The sequence below is a fragment of the Peromyscus californicus genome, unplaced genomic scaffold (genome assembly GCF_007827085.1).
Source record: "Peromyscus californicus insignis strain IS unplaced genomic scaffold, ASM782708v3 Scaffold_14__1_contigs__length_90479793_seg_2, whole genome shotgun sequence".
NCBI classification, from domain to species: Eukaryota; Metazoa; Chordata; class Mammalia; order Rodentia; family Cricetidae; genus Peromyscus; species Peromyscus californicus.
In genome coordinates, this window is record NW_026294436.1 from 18,221,019 (window position 1) to 18,245,382 (window position 24,364).

At 48.0% G+C, this 24,364-nt stretch overlaps 1 protein-coding gene across 1 annotated transcript; it reads left to right on the forward strand.

Moving 5' to 3' along the window:
• The first annotated feature begins 1,884 nt into the window (after positions 1-1,884).
• Avpr1b (arginine vasopressin receptor 1B) lies at positions 1,885-9,819 on the forward strand. Its single transcript, XM_052736554.1, has 2 exons — positions 1,885-3,385; positions 7,153-9,819. The coding sequence occupies exons 1-2, from the start codon at positions 2,446-2,448 to the stop codon at positions 7,485-7,487; spliced, it is 1,275 nt and encodes a 424-aa protein (XP_052592514.1). The 5' UTR covers positions 1,885-2,445; the 3' UTR covers positions 7,488-9,819.
• Positions 9,820-24,364: the final 14,545 nt, after the last annotated feature.

The following is a 24,364-nucleotide window of genomic DNA, read 5'->3' on the forward strand; positions in this document are numbered from 1 at the left end:
GGTGACCTAAGGGATTCACAAGGTAGAAGGAGAAAATTGGCTCTCTGAAGTCATTCTCTGAATTCCATGTGTATGTACATGCACACACACCCCTAAACAGTTCAAGGATATCTTTAACTGTACAGGCAATTCCAGGTCAACCAGGGCTGGTTGAGACCTTGTCTCAAAAACATACTCTACCCTCAAGAGAAACAAAACAAAAAAAGCAAGTTCAAAGATGGTACATATGGTTTGCTATCATTTTTATAATATTTTAAAAAACAGATATAAATTTGGATGACTCTACTCAAAACAGTGTGGAAATGAATGATTGGAGGCAGCTTGTGATACTTACGCCTGTAATCCCAGCGCTTGGGAGGCTGGGGCAGGCAGACTCTGAGTTGGAGGGCAGTCTGTTCTACCCAGAGAGATCCTGTTTTATAAAGAAAAGCAAATGACTGGGAACAAGAAGGCGTGCTGTGTGCAGGAAGACCACACTTACGGAAACCTGGGTATAGTCTTTGGAGAGGGTTAGAATCTTTTTTTTTTAATGAAGAGTACTAGAGTCTGTTTGCATAGAAGTCGAATGAGCCAGCAGAGAATGGAAATAATTGGCTCACAAACAGCAAAATTCTGGAAAAAGTGGAAGTTTGGGCAGCAAAGCACAAAAGATGAAGAATTTGTGAGATATATAGCCGGTAGAACAATCTAGAAAAGATGCAAATTGGATATGTGGGAGGGTGGTTTTGTCAAGGGGGTTGAATCAGTTTTGATCAAAAAAAGCAAGTTAAACGGACCTGCAGTCACAGACCCTGCTCTCCCTGGGGCTTGGATCATACCATGGTAGCTCCTCATGAATTCTAACCTACTAGGGAGTCCCAACAGTGTGAAATTCCCAAAGATAAAGTGAATTTCCCAGCTAATACCATTCGACGCCAGCTCCACCGAGCTGTAAACTTTCTCAGGGCCAGGAGATGTGTACTTGTTTATGATCAGCTGCGGCCCCTCAGACAGCTCACCTCACATTGGTGTTGTTGAAGATAACGTATTTGCTGCTGCTGTGGCACAGCAGAACGCATGCACGCTGGTCTGGTCTGGTTCTGCGCTGCTGGTGACTAGCTCTGTAACCTTCTAAATAAGTGACACAATTTCTAAGCGGCTGTGCTTCTGCCTCACAGGGTGGTTAACGCCACCCTTAGCTCGTGAAATGTATCCGCAGAGAGGCCAGAAGTTCACACTTACCCTGGAGACGCAAACTCTGTTTGGAATTTCTCCTGTCATCTGCTCTGATCACAGCGGGGCTCCCGGGTCTAGCTCCTTCCACCATCCCTGCCCCGCCCCCCACACCCCTGTCAATCACAAACGCCCTCATTTTTCTTCTTCCTTCAAACCTCCAAGTGCCCATCCTAAGACAAATGGTTGTCACATCTTTAGGTTTCTTTAGGACATTCCCCTTAGCCATCCCTGAAGATTTGGTATCTTTCACAACAGGGCGCCCACAGCACTGTGTTTGGAAGAGAGGTCACTTACGTCTCTCTCTCTCTCTCTCTCTCTCTCTCTCTCTCTCTCTCTCTCTCTCTCTCTCTCTCTCTCTCTCTCTCTCTCTCTCTCTCTCACACACACACACACACACACACACACACACACACACACACACAAGCATACACACCTATCTCTAGTGCTAACGTAGGTGAGTTTATTTGGTGCTCAGCAGATCCCGGCAGCAGGTGAGAGCTTGGTTCCCCCTTCTGCTCCCGGTTCCCCCATCCTCCCCTGCCACAGTCCCACCCAGCTCCCCAGCCCCTCCCCTCAGTACCCCTGTCTGAAGGGTGCTACTGAGTCTCACTCCACCCTCCTCTGCAGGAGCCAACCGGCAAAGGGCAGCTCAGGACTAGGAATCCAAGCGCATAAAACCGCTCTGAGCTGCCGCATCTGCTCGGCTGGTGCTTGTGTGAGAGCAGAGCGGAGGGAGCGCATAGCATAGCTGGGCTTTCCAGTTCCTGCAGGCAACGCCCATGGTCCTGGACTGCGTCTTCACGGACATCCACTTAGGGACATCCACTCTCTCCACTTTCAGAAAAGTTTGGACAAAGTGAATTGGGGTTGGGGTTGGGAGATGGCAGCTGCTCCCTCTGCTTCCTCTGTGCCCCCTTTCAGGAGCCCCCACCTCCAACCCCCCTCCATCCTTCCCACGCTGACACCCAGCTCCCAGACCCTCCTTTGCTTTCCTTGATTCCCTGACCTCGGTGGGGTCAGCCATGTCAGCTCTGCTCCCTGCTGGTTTTATTCTCCTCCCTATCCCTATCTGCTGAACTGTTTCCAAGTCCTCACACTGCCGTTCTCCCGCCCTTTCTCTCCACCTCTACAACTTTCTCTCTTACTCCATTTTATCTATCCAACTGCTTACTTGCACCCACACGGTCCCTCCACCCACCTTCCTAACCTTCTCTCCCCCAAATCCTGACCATGGATTCTGAGCCTTCTTGGACTGCCACTCCCTCTCCTGGGGGCACCCTGTCTATCCCCAACGCTACCACACCCTGGCTGGGCAGAGATGAAGAGCTAGCCAAGGTGGAGATTGGGATCTTAGCTACCGTCCTGGTCCTGGCCACAGGGGGCAACCTGGCTGTACTGCTGACACTGGGCTTCCAGGGCCGCAAGCGTTCCCGCATGCACCTGTTTGTGCTGCACTTGGCCCTGACTGATCTGGGCGTGGCGCTTTTCCAGGTACTGCCTCAGCTGCTCTGGGATATCACCTACCGCTTCCAGGGCTCTGACACCCTTTGCCGGGCTGTCAAGTATCTGCAGGTGCTCAGCATGTTCGCTTCCACTTACATGCTGCTGGCCATGACGCTGGACCGATACCTAGCTGTCTGTCACCCCCTTCGCAGCCTCCAGCAGCCCAGCCAGTCCACCTACCCTCTCATTGCGGCTCCCTGGCTGCTGGCTGCCATCCTCAGCCTTCCTCAGATTTTCATTTTTTCTCTGCGAGAGGTCATCCAGGGCTCGGGGGTACTGGACTGCTGGGCAGATTTCTACTTTTCTTGGGGGCCACGGGCCTACATCACCTGGACCACTATGGCCATCTTTGTGCTCCCCGTGGTTGTGCTCACAGCCTGTTATAGCCTCATCTGCTGTGAGATCTACAAGAACCTGAAAGTCAAGACACAGGCTGGCAGAGAGGAAAAAGGGGGCTGGAGGACTTGGGACAAGTCCTCGTCTCCTGCCCCTGCGGATGCCACTAGAGGGCTGCCATCCCGGGTCAGCAGCATCAGCACCATCTCCAGAGCAAAGATCCGAACTGTGAAGATGACCTTTGTCATTGTGCTGGCCTACATCGCTTGCTGGGCACCCTTCTTCAGTGTCCAGATGTGGTCTGTGTGGGACGAGAACGCCCCCAATGAAGGCAAGTATGTGGCTTACGTGAGGCGGTGAGGGAGGACGACAGGGTTAGGATAAGGGTTGCAGTGCCTTCCAGCGCCAGGCAGGACACAAGTGAATGGAGTCACGAAGAAAGTTGGTGCTGGTTTGTCTTAGAGCATGCTCTGCTGCTGTAACAAATACCTACCTAACACTTAAAGCATAGAAGTTTATTTCTCACTGTCCTAGAAGCTGGGAAGTCTGGGAGGGCTCTTCCTGTAAGTGGGGACTCTCGGAAGATTTCCAGGGTGGGGAAGGAGACCCCTTGAAAGTGGCCTGTAACATGAATTGTTAAACTATCTTATTAATAGAAAACCCGGAGCCAAATATTGGGGTGAAAGCTGAAAGATCAGAGAAGCAGAGCAAGTCAGCCATGTTCTTACTTCTAGGAAGTCCTCAGTCTCAAGACAAAAGGAAAAGTTCCTGTTTACTCACACCTTATGTACCTTTTACTGCCCTGCCATCTTACTTCCTGGGATTAAAGGCATGTGTACTTCCCAAGCAAAGGCACGAGATCTCAAATGTTGAGATTAAAGGTGTGTGCCACCACGCCTGGCTCTGTCCCCAGTGTGGTCTTGAACTCACAGAGATCTGGATGGATCTCTGCCTCCCTAGTGCTAGTGTGCTAGTGGGTGCCACCACTGCCTGACCTCTATGTCTAATTTAGTGGCTGGCTCTGTCCTCTGATCCCCAGATAAGTTTTATTGGGGTGCACACTATATCACCACAGTGGCCCACTTGGCTTTTCTCATGGACATACTCTTATGGTAACCAACATTTTTTTTTCTTGAAAACCCATGAACCTATTAATCCATGAGCCTCCGTAGTCTTTCCGAAGTCTCACCTGAAAGTACCATCGGCACATGACTTTGAGGACTCTGTTTCTGAGACATGAATTCTAGGAGCAGACATTCAGACCAGCCTTGCCTCACGTGGTCCCATCCAGCCCACTAAGGCTACGTGAGTGAATATCAATTATGTGGAATTTCTTGATTTTTTTTTTTTAAGTTTTGGTTACTTATTTAACAATTTAAAAATACTATGTGACGCCAGTGAAAGACAGCTTCTGTTCTGGAACAATGCAGAGATTAGTGTGGCCCCTGTGGGGAAGAGAGAGACATTTTGGGCAGATTTGTTCAGCCAACTTCCAGGTGCTATGTGGGCTTTAGGCTCAGAGACTTAACAGAGCTGAAAGGGAGTTTCAAATAATCTGGTCCAGGATTGGAATGTGTGGGTTCTGTCTTCTGTCTCGGTGCCCTTCCCTTCTGTGTCTGGACAGAGCTCTGTGACCTTTCTCAGTAGCCACTTCCAATTAGTTAGGGCTGGCGTATGACAGCCCTAAGCTCTCAAGCTCAGCTCCTTCCTATGTCACTGAGGAAAGGGAGGCTCAGAAAGGATCTGTGACTTGGCAAAGAGTAGATCCGAATCTTCCAGCTTCTGGTCTTTTTCTTTTAACCCATTCCTTGCCTACAACCCTGGTTCTTAACTTGCCTCTATAAGGAGAGAGGCCTTCCTCTTACCTGAAAAACAAAATGAGACTCTCCAAGAAGACCACTCTACATGGCAACAGGGAATGACGTACCAGCAGCCTCCTGAGGTTCAAAGGCTGCAGGTGGCTCAGGCTGACCTTGTAACTCACCGAATAGCCCATGTTGAACTTCTGATCCTCCTGCCTCTACCTCCTGAGTGCTGGGATTACAGATGTGTAACACCATGCTTGGTTCTGTAGCCCTTAACTGTCCTGTTGACATTAGTCTGGACATAAAGATATTTGCAAGCTTTTCTGTAAGCAATGAGCGTATTAAACCCAACTTACTATTGAGGTTCCTCTTGTTCTAGCCAAGGATAGACTAGTGGGAAGGGCTTCTTGGTACCAAGTATGTGAATCTGCATGGTGTTATGGAGTGGCTTTCTCTATAGTACATCTAAACTCAGAGTTCAGAAAAGCTGTAAAGATAGTGGTCTAAGATGCCACTGTTAGTAGGTGATGGAGCCAGGACTTGATTCAGGGACTTCATGGGCCAGCTTTATCTGTTACATGACTTTTCTCTCAACAGTTACAGTCTGGCCAGTGATACCAAAGATGAAGTGGTTATTTGCCCTTTATTGAAGGATGTATGGGGAGATGGATTCTGTTTTTTCCATTAGGCAGTGTGGTTTTTCCCTGTTTGTCTGCAGGACCCACCATTATCGTGAGCCTTTCCCTGATACACTGTGTGCATAGAGAGTGGTTTCCCATGGCTGAGGGCCTCTCTGAACCAGAGCAGGGACGAAGCATTGTCTTACAATGCACTCTCAGAAAAATAAACACTCAGTGGGCTCTGAGTCACTCACTGCCTTAGAGTTATGTGTTCAGTACACCCTGTTCCCCTATGGTCTTTGGGTAAAGCCTGTCTTCTTGGCCCTCTAGGCTGCATTTCTGCCTGGACTGGGTGTGGGAGATGGTCCCACAAGGAAGAGAAGCAAAGCCTCCATGGAGTCTGATGCTTCTCAATGGCACATGCCCAGCCCCTACACTGTGCCTGACTCAGAGAGGCCAAACCAAAATGTGCTTCCTAAGGCATGGAATTTGTGCACCTGGGCCAAATGGCCTTGGCTTCTACACCTATGACTTGTGTCTTTTATCAAATGTTCCCACCCTATACCCTGGCTATTTTTGTACCAGGAGTGGCCCTATCTTGAGTATACTGAGGGAGTTCTTTGTGATTGTCTGAAGTTTTGTCATAGACTGCAGGGTAAACACATGAGCTAGACCTTGGACGTTAGTGGTTGAAGCCCCGGTGGGTCCGGGATCTCGGCTTTAGAGATAGAAGGCATGGAGTGGCAGTTCCTGTTGACTGTGCCAGACGACTGGAAAGTCTACTTGGGAGTTTCCTTTCAGGTCTGACATTGCTTTTAAAGATTCTTCAACCTCTGCGAAGAGGCGGCTAGTAGGCCAGCTGTGCCGCTGTACAGATGTGTCCAGCAGGAGGCCAGGGTCATCTGGTCAGCATTCCTGTTTGTGAGAAGTGTTTCATTAAATCTCTAGGAAGAAATGTGTATTTGGAAGGGTTCTTAGTGGAATTTTTCTCCTGTACATTTTGCCTGCCTAAGAAACATTTTTCCTCATGAGAGAGTAGATTCCCAGTGAGAATTCGAGAACAAGACTGAGATCCAAGCGGAAGCTCTGTCCCTAGAAGCTGCCCCTCTGTTGTATTTGGAGATGGTGGTCACCTAAGACCATCGGAAAACACAGACATTTCATTACAATTCATAACAGCAGCAGCATAGCAGCTATGAAACATCAATGAAAATAATTTTATGGGTGGGGGTCACTACAACGTGAGGAACTGTATTACCCCAATATCTTGCTCTGGGTTTTTTTTTTATTAGATCTACTAGATTTCGTGTTACAAAAGAGGACAAAGAGAAGGCTCAAATTAGAATATTCATGGTCCAGATTTTAAAACAAAACCTTTCCTTCTGCATGGACCCATCCTACCCAGGCAGTGTTGACTCTTCTAAGTTGAACCTGAAGCAAACCTTATCGCTACGGTTACAAAGTCAACTGTAACTAGAGCAGTAAGACCTGGACTCGGGAATTAAGGGCCAAGCCTGAGCTTTGCTCCCTAGTTATAGACGTCAGGTGAATGTCTTTCCCTCTCTGGGACTCCATGTCTTCATCTGCTCAGTGGAGACCCAGCTTCTGTCCTAGCCCCCTATGCCCCCCTGAGCTGTCATTCTAAGAGGCCTTCTGTCCTTCTGTCTTGGCAGATTCTACCAATGTGGCTTTCACCATCTCAATGCTTTTGGGCAACCTCAGCAGCTGCTGCAACCCCTGGATCTACATGGCCTTCAACAGCCACCTGCTGCCGCGTTCCCTGAGTCACCGCGTCTGCTGCAGGGGTTCGCAGCCCCGGGTGCACAGGCAAGTCTCGGACAGCAGCCTGGCTAGCCGCCGCACCACACTGCTCACCCACTCCAGCGGTCCGTCTACCCTCCGTCTCAGCCTTCACCTCAGCCTCCAGGCAAAGCCCAGGCCTGCAGAGTCACAGAAGGATTTAGAGCAGGGAGATGGAGAAGCCGCCGTGGAGACCAGCATCTTTTAGAGAAGACTCCCTGGAACCTGGCTCTACACATCTCAGCTATTGGGAATAAGGACTAAATGGGTTGGTGATGGTACTGAGTGGAACCTAGTTTGAGGCAGGGTAAAGAGGCCAGAATGGCTGCCATTACCCTAGGTGTCATGACAGCCCCAAGTGTGAGTACTGGCTGTTCTCTCTCAATTTAGATGGCTGGAAACTAGGAGAATCAAACTACCTGTTCCTTCTACATTCATAAGGGCACCCACAAGCATGCCCAACTGGTAGATAGAGTGTTCTAGATCTAGGACAGGCCTAGATGGTACTATCAACTCAGAGGCTCGTCTCATGACTTGGCTAACTGCCTCCATTCTAATCTGACTGGTACATCTCAGTGCAACCAGGAGAGGAGAGAAGAGATTATTAGAAAGGGGAACAGGTGTGTGGGACTTCCAGCTGTGCTCACCTGTCTACAGAAATGAGATGGTCTAATGGTGATGTGGGACCTGGTACCCAATGGTGATGTGGGACCTGGTACCTGATGGTGATATGGGACCTGGTACCCAATGGTGATGTGAGACCTGGTACCCAAGGGTGATGTGGGACCTGGTACCCAATGGTGATGTGAGACCTGGTACCCAATGGTGATGTGAGACCTGGTACCCGATGGTGATGTGAGACCTGGTACCCAATGGTGATGTGAGACCTGGTACCCGATGGTGATGTGAGACCTGGTACCCGATGGTGATGTGGGACCTGGTACCCGATGATGATGTGGGACATGATACCAAGTAGGAACATAGTAAATGCTCCAAGTAGGAACATAGTAAATGCTCTTCTCCCACATCATTCCTGCCACCAGATGGGTGGCATTGGGATGCACCACGTGTTCTCAGTGGTATGGTCCACTGGGGCTAGATACAGAGAAAGAGGAGAGGGAGGAAGGAATGAAAAAAGCCACAATAAAATCAGGGGAAGGAATAAGCCTAAGAGGCCACAGGGCTAGGGCCTTTCTCCTTGTCTCCTCCAGAGGTCCAGACTTCCTTCCTCTGGGACTGTGCGGAACAGACATCCTTTTTGAAAAAAGCTGACTTGATTATGGCTGTAGAAATTCTTGAAGTTCTAAGAGAAGTTGGAATCAAAGGGTTTATTTTTTGTTTGTTTGTTTTGGTTTGGTTTTGTTGTTGTTGTTTTTTTTGTTTTTTGGTTTTTCTAGACGGGGGTTTCTCTATGTAGTTTTGGTGCCTGTCCTGGAACTTACTTTGGAGACCAGGTTGGCCTCGAACTCACAGAGATCCGCCTGCCTCTGCCTCCTGAGTGCTGGGATTAAAGGCGTGCGCCACCGCTGCCCAGCAGAATCAAGGTTTTTAAGTCTCTGCTCCACCCTGGGAAGCCACCTCCACTTTCCAGGCCTCAGCTTCCTCACCTGTAGTGAGATGGCCTCTAAGGTCTTTCTCAGCTCTAGCCGTCTATGACTCCGCAAAATCAGAATTGGGGTAATAGCACAAAACCACGAAGTGTGTTCTACCCAACAGGCTCTAGAATTGTTCCATTTTTATAACAATTACATCTATACCTTTACTTCAGTTCTGCTAGGTCCCGCCACACCAGAGCTGGTCCCTTTGACCTCAATTCTGTATTGTTGAATCCTCTTTCTAGGTAGGAAGAGACAGCAAGGAAAGGTGAAACCTAGGACCTGGCCTCACTCTTCTTTACTGTTTCCAGGGGAACTAAAATCTTAGAAGAACTTCCCCACCTCGGTTCTGGTTCCAAGGGACAGCCGAGATTATACAAAAAGCACCACCCAGCAGCAGGTCAGGAGAGCTGGGTCTTGGCTCTGTCCTAGCAGTGACCACGGTCAGTCACATGCTGAGTCAGGCTATCTCAGTTATGAGAGTCAGACAAAGTGGGTACAAATGTAGTTTGCAACCTTGACTGATCTACAAGCTCTAGGGAACAGGTTCACCACCCTCCCCCGACTCCTAGGGAAGCTTTGAAGAGTGATTATGGTTCTGTAAAGATGCTTCTCGTGGGGTTAGGGTTTCTGTCAGCTTGACACAAATTCTGCTCATCTTGGAGGAGGGAACCTCAGTTGAGGAACTGCCTCCATCAGACTGGTCTGTGGGCATTTTCTTGGCTAGTGATTGATGTGGGAAGGCCAGCCCACTGTAGGCAGTACTACCCTTGGGAAAGTTGTCATGGGTCGTAGAAGAAGGCTGAGCTGAAGACATGCATACCAGTAGCATCACACAGACTGAGCAGTTTGTATTATGTATTTAGGGAGTACATATGTATATACATATACACGTACATATACTTACATAACAACAATTAATGAAAAAAGAGGACATGAATTCGAGAGGGAGAGAAGGAAAGGTTTGGAGGGAAAGGGGAAGTGATGTAGTTAAGCTATAATCTCAAAAAAATAAAAGAAATTACTTTAAAAATTAAAAATAAGAAAGAAAGCAGGCTGATCAAGCCAGTGAGCAGCACCCCTCCACAGCCTCTGCTTCAGTTGCTGCCTCCAGGTTCCTGCCTTGACTTCCCTCAGTGATGGAGTGTAAGCTGAAATAAACCCTTTCCTCCCTGGGTTGTTTTGGGTCATGTGTTTATCACAGCCGCTCTGCCCCAAGAAGCCTCCTTAGGACTCCTTAGAAGAAAAGAATCCCAGGTGGATGCTGCGACTGAGCAGTTCCAACCCTTTGTTTGGTACTAGAGAACTGAAGAGCGACAAACAGACACAAGTATGTGTGTGTGGGGGGGTGTTAAAGGTGCAAGGCAGTCAGGAGGGGGTCACCCACCCCCTCTCTGTCCTATTGCCCAAGGCAGCCCCACACATCTTTTTTTTTTTAATAACAAAATTCAACTTTATTTTTTTTGCAATTGTAACCATCTTTAAGTTCACAATTCAGTGGCATGAATTACATTCAAGATATTAATTACACTCATGATGTTCATTAATTACACTCATGATATTAATTACATTTGTGGTATTCATTGATTACATTCACAGTATTCATTCAATATTTATGAAATTCATTAATTACATTAATTGCATTAATTTATTACATTCATGACATTAAGTCTTGATACTACTGTCCGTTTATGGCAGCCCCAGACATCTAACTACTTCTCTGCCCATCTATCATGCGGATCTGGGCTTGGGACCCACACCCCATCAAGCCGGTCGGTCAGAGCAGTTGAAGACATTCCTCGCCCCACCACTACCCAACACCCCATCTTCTGACTGCAGTTCCTGGCTCCAGTGCCTATAGCAGAGAAGGTACTAATCAAGTCCTTCACCACGTGGCTGGGACTCAGCAGGAACCCCAACTGTGCATCCCAAAGACCTGGGGTTGAGTCTTGCTCTCTTTCTACCCATGTGAACTCAGCAAGTCTCCAATTTCCCTGAGCAGTATTCCCTTTATTAATGAAATAGCAATGTCCCTCTGTTGGGAGAGATTTATAAAGAACTCTCTCCTGATGTCATAGGAGGAGATGATGGTCTGTCTTAGACTGCATCTAGAGGATGACCCCCAAGGCCTTGGGCCTGGAGAGTCTCTAATACAGAGAAGAAAAAGGACCCAGGATCAAGGCCAGTTAACGTCTCTTTCTAGCTCACTCTTTATCTCCAGTAATCCCTGTCCGTCTACTCCTGTACTTTCTCTTGTGAATTGCATAAGGAAAATTTACTTGTGGGTGTCTTTGGGGCCCCAACAGTTCCTTCCATGGAAAGACTGCACTGGATCTTTTCCAGAAAGCAGGTTCTACAACAAGATCAATGTGAAGTGACCCAGACATTGGGCCAGGGACTTTGGGAGCCCACTGTAAGATGTTCCGGGAACAAAGGTGGATCTGGCCTAAGTCCATGAGCGACAGCCTTTGTAACACCATTAGGGAGTTCGCATAGACAGTGTGGACCAGTGAGAGAGCCTTGGATGGGTTACAAGCAGGTGGGTCCTGTCGGGGTGGAGCCCAAATCATTTCTGTCCCCTAACACCAGGATAAACTGAATAATTCTGCTTCTATGTTGGGAACATGTATATACAGTTCACGCCACCCTGTGTATTGTGAAGCCCAGTACTTCAGTCCCTTAAAACCTACATAGGCAATCTGGGCCTGAGTCCACAGGCTGTAACCTCAGCTCCTCAGGAGGCGGGAGGATTGTAAATATAAGAACTGCCTGGGCTACAGAGCAAATTCAAGGCTAGATTGGATATTTTAGCAAGACCCTGTTTTGAAATAAAAATAAAAATAGCGGGGGGCATAGGTCAGCGGCAGAGCAATCCCTTAGCAACAGGCCCTAGAATTAATCCTCTGACCCCAGCATTGCAAAAATAAACAAAATCCAAAACTTACACAAGCACTGGGAATAGTGGCGCACATCTGTAATTCCAGCACTCAGGAGGCAGAGGCAGGATTGAGAGTTCAAGGCCAGCCTGGTCTACATAGATGCGATAGATGCGACCCTGTCTTATAAAATAAAACCAGAGCTGGGCGGCGGTGGTGGTGAATGCCTTTAATCCCAGCGCTCGGGAGGCAGAGGCAGCGGGATCTGTGAGTTCAAGGCCAGCCTGGTCTACGGGGTGAGTTCCAGGACAGCCAGGGCTACACAGAGAAGCTCTGTCTCAAATAACCAAACAACCAAACAAACAAACAAACAAACAAACCATGTAGGAATAGGACACCGGGTACAGACAGGGCAGGAAGGATAGTGGTGTGTGGGAGACTGACAGGTTAACTGTAGGAATTCCTTCAGGTTGGATTTTGTTTTGTTTTGTTTTGTTTTGTTTTGTTTTGTTTTGTTTTTCGAGACAGGGTTTCCCTGTGTAGCTTTGCGCCTTTACTGGAACTCACTTGGTAGCCCAGGCTGGCCTTGAACTTACGGAGATCCACCTGGCTCTGCCTCTTGAGTGCTGGGATTAAAGGCGTGCGCCACCGCCACCACGGCCCGGCCAGGTTGGATTTTTAAACTATTTGGTACCAGCAACTGTTTCCCAGGTGGATGTCCTTGTGTTATGTAAATAGGTCTTTGGTCTAAAGTAGCTATTAACTCAGCCCAGGCTGCCCTTGGTTCCCTTCTGGGTCCACAGCTCCAAAGTCCTGGTTGAAATTAACCAATACAACTCTTTAATATCCAGGAAAATCCCATGCATATTTATTCTTATGAACAATAATAATGGGCTTCACAAGATAAAATTAAAGCATGATTTACTGAGCAAGCAGCGTAGAAGTTGGTGGGCAGAGAGACATGATTAGGGTCTCTTGCCCCCTGCAAACAGGAAAACTGCGTCTGCAAACACAAGGTGGCAGTGTGGAGCTGAAGGAGCAGGTCCTGTGGCCCTGGGTTGGACCGGGTAACCCTTGCCTTAAGAATCAGGTTAAATGAAGGGGGTCCCTTCTCTAAGCAAACATTACTGAGATCCAGTACACACACACACACACACACACACACACACACACACACACACACACACACACACGCCACCCCTCCCTACCCTTGCCCGGGACAGCCTGAGGCAACAATGAACCCCAGGGGCAGACTGAGAGAGCCAGCCTTGAGAGTGTTGGCCCCTCATTTGCCTGGGTTCTCTTGAGATGCCAGACTCAGGGCTTCCTTCTAAGGTCACGAGGGTGCATCTGACAACCACAAAGCCTAAGAGCTGTAGGAGGATTAAGAAAGACATGCATAGGACTGTTTGAGGGAGTAGGGTACCTCAGAAAGAAAGAAGGAAAGGGAGGGAGAGGAAAGGAAAGGAAAGGAAAGGGAAGGGAAGGGAAGGGAAGGGAAGGGAAGGGAAGGGAAGGGAAGGGAAGGGAAGGGAAGGGAAGGGAAAGGGAAGGGAAGAAGGGAAGGGAAGGGAAGGGAAGGGAAGGGAAGGGAAGAAGGGAAGGGAAGGGAAGGGAAGAAGGGAAGGGAAGGGAAAGGGAAGGGAAGAAGGGAAGGGAAAGGGAAGGGAAGAAGGGAAGGGAAGGGAAGGGAAGAAGGGAAGGGAAGGGAAGGGAAGGGAAGGGAAGGGAAGGGAAGGGAAGGGAAAAGGGAAGGGAAGGGAAGGGAAGGGAAGGGAAGGGAAAGGGAAGGGAAGGGAAGGGAAGGGAAGGGAAGGGAAGGGAAGGGAAAGGGAAGGGAAGGGAAAGGGAAGGGAAGGGAAGGGAAGGGAAGGGAAGGGAAGGGGAAGGGGAAGGGGAAGGGAAGGGAAGGGAAGGGAAGGGAAGGGAAAAAAAGAAAAAAAAAACAGAAAGGGCAATGTTACTGCTGCCCTCTGATCTTGCTGAGCCCAGAAATCCATATTTGCAAATCCCCACTGATATTGAGTCTAAAATACCTCTGGATCCAGTTCACTAATGAGATGGTCTTGGAATTCTGTTGCAGCTTCGCGGTGACATTGGAATGGTTGCTCCTTTAGAATAAGAATTCATGAGGCAGGGTCCTGTTTGCTGTGGTCTATATTTCCAGCTTGTAAACACACAATCATCTGCTGGCTGCTTAAGCAAATCAATTTCTCTGCATCTTATTATTATATAAGCTGGGAAAACTTTTATCCAGTGCCTCCCCCAGTGGAAGAGCCCACGAGGAACAGCGTGATGGTTCCCTGAGGGAAGACACCTTGAGCTGGACACTATACCCCTCCTTAAGGAGTGATTACTTCTGCAGATGTGGGCAGCCAATCTTCTAAGATCATGAGGGTTACAGCCGATCTCTGTTCTTTCCAACCTCACTTTCCCCTGTTTCAGTGACAGCCGACTGGAGCTGAGAACATTCACCAAAATATCCTGGGAAGAAACCATACATTTCAAACTGCACACCTTTTTCAACGGTTGTTACGAAACCTTGGACCATTCTGTTCCCTCCTGCTTCCAACAGGAATCATCTCTTTGTCCAGCAAATCCCTGGCGTGATGTGTTACCCATCCATCAGTCACTTAGTAGCTACTCAGGTTATAACACTGACTGTCACAGGGTCTCATGCACCAAAGAAGAGATACCAACTTCGTTTTCCTTGTTTTATTTTATCATTGGTGTCATTCATCATTGGCACCGTTAACCTGCTGAGCCATCTCACCTGCCCTTTTATTTTTTAATATTTTGTGCGTGGGGATATATGTGTATACATGCTCATGTGTGTGCGTTTTTTGTGGGTGTGTTTTATGTGTGCATATGTACATATGGAGGCTTGAGGCCAACACTGTGTGTTTTTCTTGATTGCGGTCCACTTTAATTTTTTGTTTATGTCTTTTGGGTTTGTGCAGTGTGTGCATACACACACAGGTACACATGAACACATGTGCATGGAGGGGCCAGAGGTTGAAGCTGGTGCCTTTTTCAATCACTCTCCACCTTACTTTTGGAGACGGGGGTCTCTCACTGAACCTGGAGTTCACCTGTTGGCTAGGATGGTTGGCCATTGTGCACCAGGGACCTGCCTGTACTCTCCATCCCACCCAAACACTAGGGCTGCAGACACACTGCCTGGCCAGTTTTTACATGCCACATACAGACGGGTATCTGAACTCAGGTCTTTGTATTTGTGTGTCAAGCACTTTACTGAGACATCTCCCTAACCCCTCCATCTTTTATTATTACTATGGACACAGGACTTCTCTCTGAACCTGGAGCTCATTGATTGGCTGGACTGCTGCCAGCAAGCCCCAGGGTCCTTCCAAGGATTCTGGGATTACAAGCATTCACCTCCATGCTGGACTTTGCATGTAGGTTCTTATCAACTGAGCCATCTCCCCAGCCCCAAATTTCCATTTTTTTCTTCTGAGGGACTTCAGGATTGAACCCAGTGTTTCATGCTGCTTAGTCAAGCACATGACTACTGAGCTGCAGCCCCAGCTCAACTCTAAAGAACTTTAAGCTAAATCCTTAGATTTTCTACAGCAGTGGGCCTTTCCACTAATAAGAGCATTTATTTATGTTATCTATCTATCTATTTATTTATTTATTCCCCCCCCCAATGCCGTTTATTGAAGGAGGGAAGAGGTCTTAAATACAGGCTTACAGCACAATGGCAGAACTCCGGAGGGCAGAAGTTCGCTACCGATGTTTTACAATCTTGCATCTAAGCTGTTAACGCCCATTATGCAGGATACACAGACAAGGATCTTTCCTTAAGCATTCAGGAGGGTAAAACCCGGCAGGGAATTAGCATAGGGAGGATATCAAGGTCAAGATCCGAAAGCAAGGCAACAGTTACCCAAAACGGGGACTAGGACCCTACAGGTCCCCCTTTTGTTAAATAATGAGCTTCTAACTTAGGTTGCGTGGGACGTCAGCAGGTCACCTTACCTGTCATGGAGACGCCTGCCCAGGCCACACTGGCGCTCTGTCTTAGGTTGGTGAGCGCCCCCCCAGGTATTACCTGTCTCTGAATACTCATTATCATACAGGCTCAATCGTGTGTGAGCTGCAGAATTAACTGCTGCCAAAGATCTCAAAGTGGCGCTGGCCTTGCAATCTGTGTGTTTGACACAGAAAAGACCAACAGAGGTCCTATCCCACCCATAGCCAGTAGGCTAAAGGCAACTGAGCCATTCCCTTCCTTAACGAGCCTTACTGCAAATTGGAGTCCCTGTAAGATGGCATCCCAGTATTTATTTTTTTAATATTAAGACAACGTCTCACTGTTTGCCCAGGATGGTCTCCACTTCATCTCACCTCTGCCCTGTCAGTGCACTTGGCTTGCAATGACCTTCTAAAGCAGGGAGGGCTTCTCAACCTTCCTAATGCTGCGGCAACACTTTAACACAGTTCCTCATCTAGTGCTGACCCCCAGCCATAAGATTTTTTTCATTGCTACTTCATAACTATAGTTTTGCTACTGTTAAGTATTTATTTTTGGAGACAGAGGTTTGCCAATAGGGTCAAGACCCACAGGTTGAAAACTACTGGTCTAAGGCAATAGTACATAACAAAGAAACCAGCGGGCTGTAAACAGTCTGCTTTGTTCTTGATTAAGTGGGACCATAGTTAAATGTCACATAACCATCCATCTCTGATAAACTATTTTGACTCAAGTCAAGAAAAGTATCTTTTTTTATAATTAGTTCAAATAAAACAAAAGAAATGAATATTAAATTTTAGTGAATTAAATTTTGTAAGTTTTTCCCATGAGCTAACCTATTATGATATTGGTGGTAGCAACTAGGATTCCATTGGTCATCTTCTGTTTATCAAAACCAACAAATTCTTTTTTTTTTTTTTTTTTTTTTTTTTTGGTTTTTCAAGACAGGGTTTCCGGGTGGAGCTTTGCGCCTTTCCTGGATCTCGCTCTGTAGACCAGACTTGGCCTCCAACTCACAAAGATCTGCCTGCCTCTGCCTCTGGAGTGCTGGGATTAAAGGCGTGCGCCACCACTGCCCGGCTAAAACCAACAAATTCTAACAACAACAAAAAGCCAGGCCTGGGGGCACATGACTTTAATCCCAGCATTCTGGAGGCAGAGGCAGGTGGCTCTCCAAGTTTGAGGGCAGGCTGGTCTGCAGAGCCAGTTCAAGGACAGGACGAAATGGAGAAAACCCTGTCTTGAAAAACCAAAACTGATTCAAAGTTTGGCTGATGGTAGGCTTTCTAAAAGAATTATTTAAAAATCTGGGAGCAAGGCAGGCTTACTCAATGAAATATGTCAACTGAAAAAGACACAACCCATTCCCGGTGGCCTAAGGGACAAGCAGATCTAAGCAAAGCACTAAGAACAAGAGGCAAGCTCCCTTCCTCCTGACTCCAGGCATCTGGCCAAAATCATTTCTGGGTCCTGACCTCATTTGGACTGAGTCTGATGTGTCTATCCATCACCTCTCACCTGCTCACCCTTCAGCCCAGTCCTAGCTGATAAACAGAATAAAGCTCTTGGCAATTGTCCTCATTGCCTTGACCCTGTTCTCAGATGTAACCACCTGCCACTTTCCACCAGACCTTTAGTGAGCCTCTTGAAGCAAAAATTCAGTCCAGGGTTCTTGCCTACCTCAATAGGACAGAAATCTCCACACATCTGATTGTCCCTTAGACCACCAGGGATGTGAAAGTGGTCTTTCACAAGTGGTCCTTCCAGTCATCAGACAACAGAACAGGGATTTTGTCTTGAATTATGTGACTATGAAGGAAACCCCCAGTTGTGCCAATATCAATCCAAAAGGCCACGAGTCCAGTTTCTGGGTTGCAGTGAACCCTGCTGTCTCTGAGACAGTGGAGGACACTCAAGAGGTTGTATGAAGTCTAAATGATTAATATTATTTGCTGGGCATGTATGTAGAGGGTGTGTGTGTGTGTGTGTGTGTGTGTGTGTGTGTGTGTGTGTGTGTAGGCGAGAGAACAACTTCTTCCAGGAGTTTATTCTCTCTTCCACCGGGTGGGTCCCGGGGATTGAACTCAGGTCATCAAGCTTGGTAGCAAACACCTTTATTTGTTGAGCCATCTAACTAGATTTTAAATTCTAGGTTTAAAAAAATGTATGTATTTATTTTATGTGTGAGGGTGTTTTGCCTGCCGATATGTCTGACGATGCATGAGTATTCGGGGCTTCAGGTGGTGACCTCACACGAAGGTGAAGTTAGGATACCCTGTGCCTTCCTTTTTTGGTTCTCACACCCATCACTGGGATGGCTTAACTCTCATGTTTTACATCAGGGACCCTGATCACCAAATGGAGAGTCAGATGACCAGGAAGGTGGGGCTCCTGGCAGGTGGGGGGTGAGCTGTCCAAGCTGCTGGAGCTATCCATGCTATCTGAGTATATGTTGCTGTCATCTAGGGTGGAAACAGTTCCTCTTCCAAAGTGAGCCGAGATGGTGTGAGAGCGGACAGAGACTGAGACAAAACCAGAGGCGGTGGAAGAAAGAGAGAGAGAGAGAGAGAGAGAGAGAGAGAGAGAGAGAGAGACCCCAAAAAGAGATAGAGAGAAAGGGTGGTGGATGGCAGAGATTCCAGCAATGGGAAAAACATGGCCAAGGGTCCAGGCACTGCATCTGCATCCAGAGTCACCTAAAACTAGTGAGAAGCATACAGGACCTGGGCATGGCAGCTCACTCCTGTTATCCCAACACTAAAGAGGCCGAGACAGGAGGATCATGAATTTGAGGCTGGAAATCAACTTGGCCTACACAATGAGACCTTGTCTAAAGGAGAAGGAGGAGGGGGAAATAGATGAGGAGGAGGGAAGGGGAGGAATCGGGAAAGGGGGAGGGCAGTGGCACATCGGGTTTGATGCTGGATAGATCTTGGGGACAGGGAAGTCACCAGAGTCAGCAGGTACATGGGAGACAGCGAGCCCCAAAGCAAACCCCACACAGGTTCCAGGCTAAGGCCGTCACTAGTTCTGGGCAGGTCACATTTTTTTTTTTTGAACCCTGTATTTTTAATTCTGTAAGTCAGGAGGGTTGAGCAATGGTTTCTGAGGTGTTTGCTACCCAGTCTCAGGTTCTGGTCAGGCTCTGGGAAGCTCTGGGTCTGAGGTTAGGGGGCTAGACCTCCCAGGCTCTGCGGACACACAGAGAGCCTATGAGCAGCAGCCTCCGTTCCCACAGGCCCTGAGGCCCAGCTTAAGGTAAGTCAGAAGGACGGAACAAGTGCCAGCCTTTGAAAGCAATCCAGAGATAAGCCATGAAGAGGCGCAGTGATGGGTGAAGAGGAGGGTGAGTGGGTTCCTGGAGGCCATCTCCCCACTGTGACAGCAATTTCCACTGTGTGGAGAGTGACCCATTGAGTCTCCAACTCTTGAGATTAAAAACAAAAAAGGTCAGGTTAAGGGTGCAACGCGGCTGTAGAGAGCACTTACTGTAACACACACAAGGCCTGGCTTCTGTCCCCAGCCCTGGGGGACAGAGAGAGAAGAAAGAAAGGCCAACAGGCAAAAGAAAGAAAACAAAAGCCCCAGTAACTAGAGGGTCTTGTTCCTGTTGGCTTATTTGCAGCAACAGAAAATGGAAATGGAACCATCACCAAGATTCACATCCTTTCAAATGACCACACACCCATGCAGACCTCAGAGCGTGAAGGAGGGTCCCCTGGGATAGCATGGAGGAGCCAGCTTCTGGAACCAGCCAACAACTGGCCACACAGTACGAGGCAAGGCAATGGCACATGTCTGGAGGTAGAGTGGTCTAAGCACACAATCACTCACTGGCTGAGCAGGACCCCACAGCTCACGTCCTCCAGGGACTGGTCCTTCCTTCAGAATGAAGGTGCTCCAGCTGCCAGCAAAGCCCCCTGGTCCATGTGGCTCTTCTCCAACCTCTGTGTGATGCTGCTGAAGACTGAGTGTGTGGGCAGAAAGGAGGGCTGTTAAGCACCAAATAAGACTAAGCTTTGTCTGACAGAGTGGCAGGAAAGGGGGGGGGAGCGTTATCACACTAAATTCCTGAGTTCTAGACTTGGGAGCGAAGAAAAGTGAGAACAAGATAAAATGACCCAGCCGTTAAGACAGGAAAGGCCTCTGTGATCTCGTTCCTCACTCGGACAAGTTGGCCAGTATAGGCCAGTGCCTTTTGAGTCAGCTACATCAGAATCTGAACCCTGACTATATTACTTAGCATCTGGGTAACCTAAGAACAACTCTCTGATCTTGAGTTTTTGTCAGTAAACGTTAGCAATAAATCCCTAATTTTAAAAAGGCAATGTGGCTTGTGCACTTGAGCTACAGTTAACTGGTGGAAATAAACCATTTTTTTTCTTTCCTTTTTTTTTTATTTATTTTTTGGTTTTTTTTTTTCCCGAGACAGGGTTTCTCTGTGTAGCTTTGTGCCTGTCCTGGAACTCACTCTGTAGCCCAGGCTGTCCTCGAACTCACAGAGATCCACCTGCCTCTGCCTCCCAGTGCTGGGATTAAGGGCATGTGCCACACCGCCTGGCTGGGAGGAGGTCTTAAATACAGGCTTACAGCACAATGGGAGAACCCCGGAGGGCAGAAGTTCGCTAAGATGTTTTACAATCTTGCATCTAAGCTGTTAATGCCCATTATGCAGGATACACAGACAAGGATCTTTCCTTAAGCATTCAGGAGGTTGAAACCCGGGAGGGAATTAGCATAAGGAGGATATCAAGGTCAAGGTCAGCAAGCAAGGCAACAGTTACCCAAAACCGGGGCCAGGGCCCTACAGGTCCTCCTTTTACGAATAAATGAGCTTCTGACTTAGGTTGCGTGGGATGTCAGCAGGTCACCTTACTCGTCATGGAGATACCTGCCCAGTTACTTTTAATTTTATTTTTTGCATATAGGTGTTTTACCTGCGTGTATGCCCATGCACTAATGTGCATGCATGATGCTTGCAGAGGCCAGAGAAGGACATTGGATCCCCTGGAATTGGAGTTACAGAGTTGTGAGCTGCCATGTGGGTGCTAGGAATCAAACTCTGGTCCTCTAGAAGAGCATCCAGTGCTCTTAAGCTCTGAGCCATCTCTCCATCCCTAAGCTGCCATTATTGATGTGCTGTTCCCATCATCTGTGTCCCTGAACAGGGTGACAGTCTACTACCCTAGTCTTGTATGGCTACTCTGGGACCAGAATTTTCCATGCTCTGCTTCAGGCTCACAGTATCATGTGTTGAATGTGGAGAACCTTTGAACACATTTCATGTCCTCTGTATGGGACTTTAGAGCTGTTCATTTGACTGGAGACTGAGATGGGCATGATCACATGCCAGAAACAGTGACTTCTTTCTTTAATGAACATTCCTCCAGGTACCCTTTCACTCAGTGTTGAAGCAGTATACGTAAGCCATCTTTCTGGGGCCCCAGAGATGAGAAGAAACTGTCCTTGACTTGAACCTCAGTGATGGGAGAGACGGGGCTTTGTCCTTTCTGGACTGTGTCTTCATCACACATCACAAGGATTTTTTTTTGGGGGGGGGTTGGTGCAGGGGATCAAATTTCAGCCTCACACATGTTATGCCTCTAGCCCATATAAGGGTGTTTGCCCACTCATAAGTACATGCTCTCCCACTGAGCTACACTGCCAGCCCCTGTGAGAAATGTTTGTCTCATCCTTTCCAGCATCATTTTCGAAAAAGCCCTGACTCTTCCTGAAGCCCTGAAGGAAGCAATACAGGGGCCTGACCTCCAGCCTTTCTTCCACATCCGTCCCTCTGTTTAAACCTCTGGACCAGGTGCTGTTGCTTGGCACACAGGCCTGCGAATCACTAAAGTGTCTAGAAAATGACCATGACTAACTATCTCACACCGGGCATCTCACCCAGGGCTTCACCGCGTCTCATTTAAGGTCCCTCAAATGCAATTACCTTGGATTCCAAGAAAGAAAAACAAAAAGCAAAGCCTGGGAGACAGATCACCCCAAACAGATGGACCAATCATCTTGTGGGAGGCAGTTTGTTCCCCGAAGCAGTAAGGATTCTTGCAGGCCACTTTCCAAAGCCAGGTCTGAGATAACAATCCACAGGCCACCCTTTGACCAGTTAATCAAGCAGACCTCTCACCCTGACCCAATTCTTCTAGTTAAGCCTAATGCGCTCTGCCAGGCCCTGAAAATGAACTGAAATGTCTGCTTCCCAGTTGCCCAAAAGGATCATTTTGATTAAAATCTGCTCTTGCCTTTCACCATTATTTCTGCTTGTTTTCTTTGAGGTCAGGTGGCTGAATCCCACATGTTGGAACCCACCTCCCCAGCGGGGCCTTTGACCTAAGACTCCATGCTGACGGGGTGCATTTTATACCGTCATATATCTTAGACAGAGCAAGAGTCACTGAGACTCAGCCTGTTCCCTGTAGGCACACGACAAATAGGTGTGTCCTGGTCAATAAGTGAATAAATTCAAGGAACCCAGGTTGGTGAGACAGCATCTACCAGGACCACTGAGGACCTGAGCTCAGTCCATGGGACTCACGTGATGACAGGAAAGAAGGGACTCCTACAAGCTGTCCTTTGACCTCCACAAGGACACTGTGGCATGTGTGCACACATGCACATGCGCTTGCACACACGCACACAGGCACGTGAGCATGCAAGAGCATGCCTGCACACACATATACACACACACATTTAAAGTGCCTGCTTACACACTCATGGCATGTGTACAGATCTCAACTCCCTGCCTGCATACAAACACTAGTCCAAGACGAGAAGGCAATGGGCTCTCAAAGGGACTTTACGGCTCCCGCCTGGAGGTGACTGGGGTCCTTTGGGCACTCTGCCTGTCTAGCCCTCTGTGCCATGTGCTTTAAACTGACAGGCTCTAGCTCCAGACTGAGGTGGAAATGAGACCAAAACAGTGATAAAGGAAGAAATCAAACCTGTGACACCAACAGGAAGCTAGTTTTGATAGTTTATCATCTCAGAGAGGAGTCTCCTGCCCCCTTTCCACCCATCTCAGCACTCTGTTCAAAAGACAGCAGCCCCTCTGCTCAGTCTCCGGTCCCAGGCACAAAATCTCCCAGGTCTGTGGACAGCAAAACCACTCACGGCAGGAGGGTCCGGTTTTTTTTTTCCTCTTCTTTTCCTAAATGGGAATTTGTATGTTTTACAGAATTAAGGGGTTTTTGAAAAGGGAGGACCCATTCACGATTTAGTCTCCATAATCAGTTCTCATCTACACTTCACATTTCTAAAAATTTCTACATTATAACACATGGGCATTTCAGTTCCACAGTTCAGACCATGGCACTTTCAGCTCAAAATTTCCCAGGTCCCACACATACTTCAGCCCTAACTCCTGGTGCCATTCGAGATTAGTGCTAGACGTTAGCCTTCGCCAGACAAGTCTCTCTAAGTGGGAAGAGGTGAATTCAGAAACTGACCAAATTACCAGAAATAAGGGATATCACACCCTCAGAAGCCGAAGGGACGCCTGAGAAAAGGAGGCGGAAAGAACTCAAAAGGCAGCGGATGGGAGACGCGCAGCACAAAGACATCCTCTGGACGTGTTGCTTGCACTCATGAACTCACACAACTATGGTTATCTATGGAAGACCAGAAAAAGATTGAGCCAACGTTTCATTGTGGGTGGGGGAGGCGCCGTGAGGTCCCCTCATCCCTGAGGGTCTATTGGCTGGAAGTGGTTGCTGGAGGAGGAAGCTTCATTTTCTTAGTGGTGTAGACCCTGATGGGCTGGTCGCCCACACTCCAGCGAATAATTTCCTACCCAGGCTCCTGCAAGTAACTGCTGCTAAACCCAGTGGGTCACACATAAAAAGACAGGAAAGTTGGGGGGACTTAGGGAAGAAGGGGTTCAGTGGGAGGGGGACAAGGATGAGGGCAGGGAATGGGAACGTGGCATTAGTAAAATTCATTATATACGTGCATAAAACTGTCAAAGAATAAAATTCCTAAATTTTAATTAAGCCTGGTGGTGGTGGCCTGCTGTGGGATGGTCTGTATGTCAAATTGCTCTAATTGGTCAATAAATAAAACACTGATTGGCCAGTGGCCAGGCAGGAAGTATAGGCGGGACTAACAGAGAGGAGAACTGAGAGAACAGGAAGGTGGAAGGAGTCACTGCCAGCCACCGCCATGACAAGCAGCAAGTGAAGACACCGGTAAGCCATGAGCCACGTGGCAAGGTATAGATTTATGGAAATGGATTAATTTAAGCTATAAGAACAGTTAGCAAGAAGTTTGCCATGGCCATACAGCTTGTAAGCAATGTAAGTCTCTGTGTTTACTTGGTTGGGTCTGAGCAGCTGTGGGACTGGCAGGTGACAAAGATTTGTCCTGACTGTGGGCCAGGCAGGAAAACTCTAGCTACAGTGGCCCACACCTTTAATCCCTGCACTTGGGAGCAGGAGGCAGGCGGGTCTCTGTGAGTTCGAGGCCAGCCTGGTCTATGGAGTGAGTTCCAGGACAGCCAGGGCTACACAGAGAAACCCTGTCATGAAAAACAGAAAAAAAAACATTTTTTAATTAAAAAATGAAGCAAACAGATGTAGTGAAAAGAGAAGACACCCCAGACAGGGCA

Coding starts and splice junctions, on each gene's coding strand:
- Avpr1b (XM_052736554.1), top strand. CDS start 2,446: ATGGATTCTGAGCCTTCTTGGACTGCCACTCCCTCTCCTGGGGGCACC. Junction 3,386..7,152: donor CGAGAACGCCCCCAATGAAG/GCAAGTATGTGG, acceptor CTGTCTTGGCAG/ATTCTACCAATGTGGCTTTC.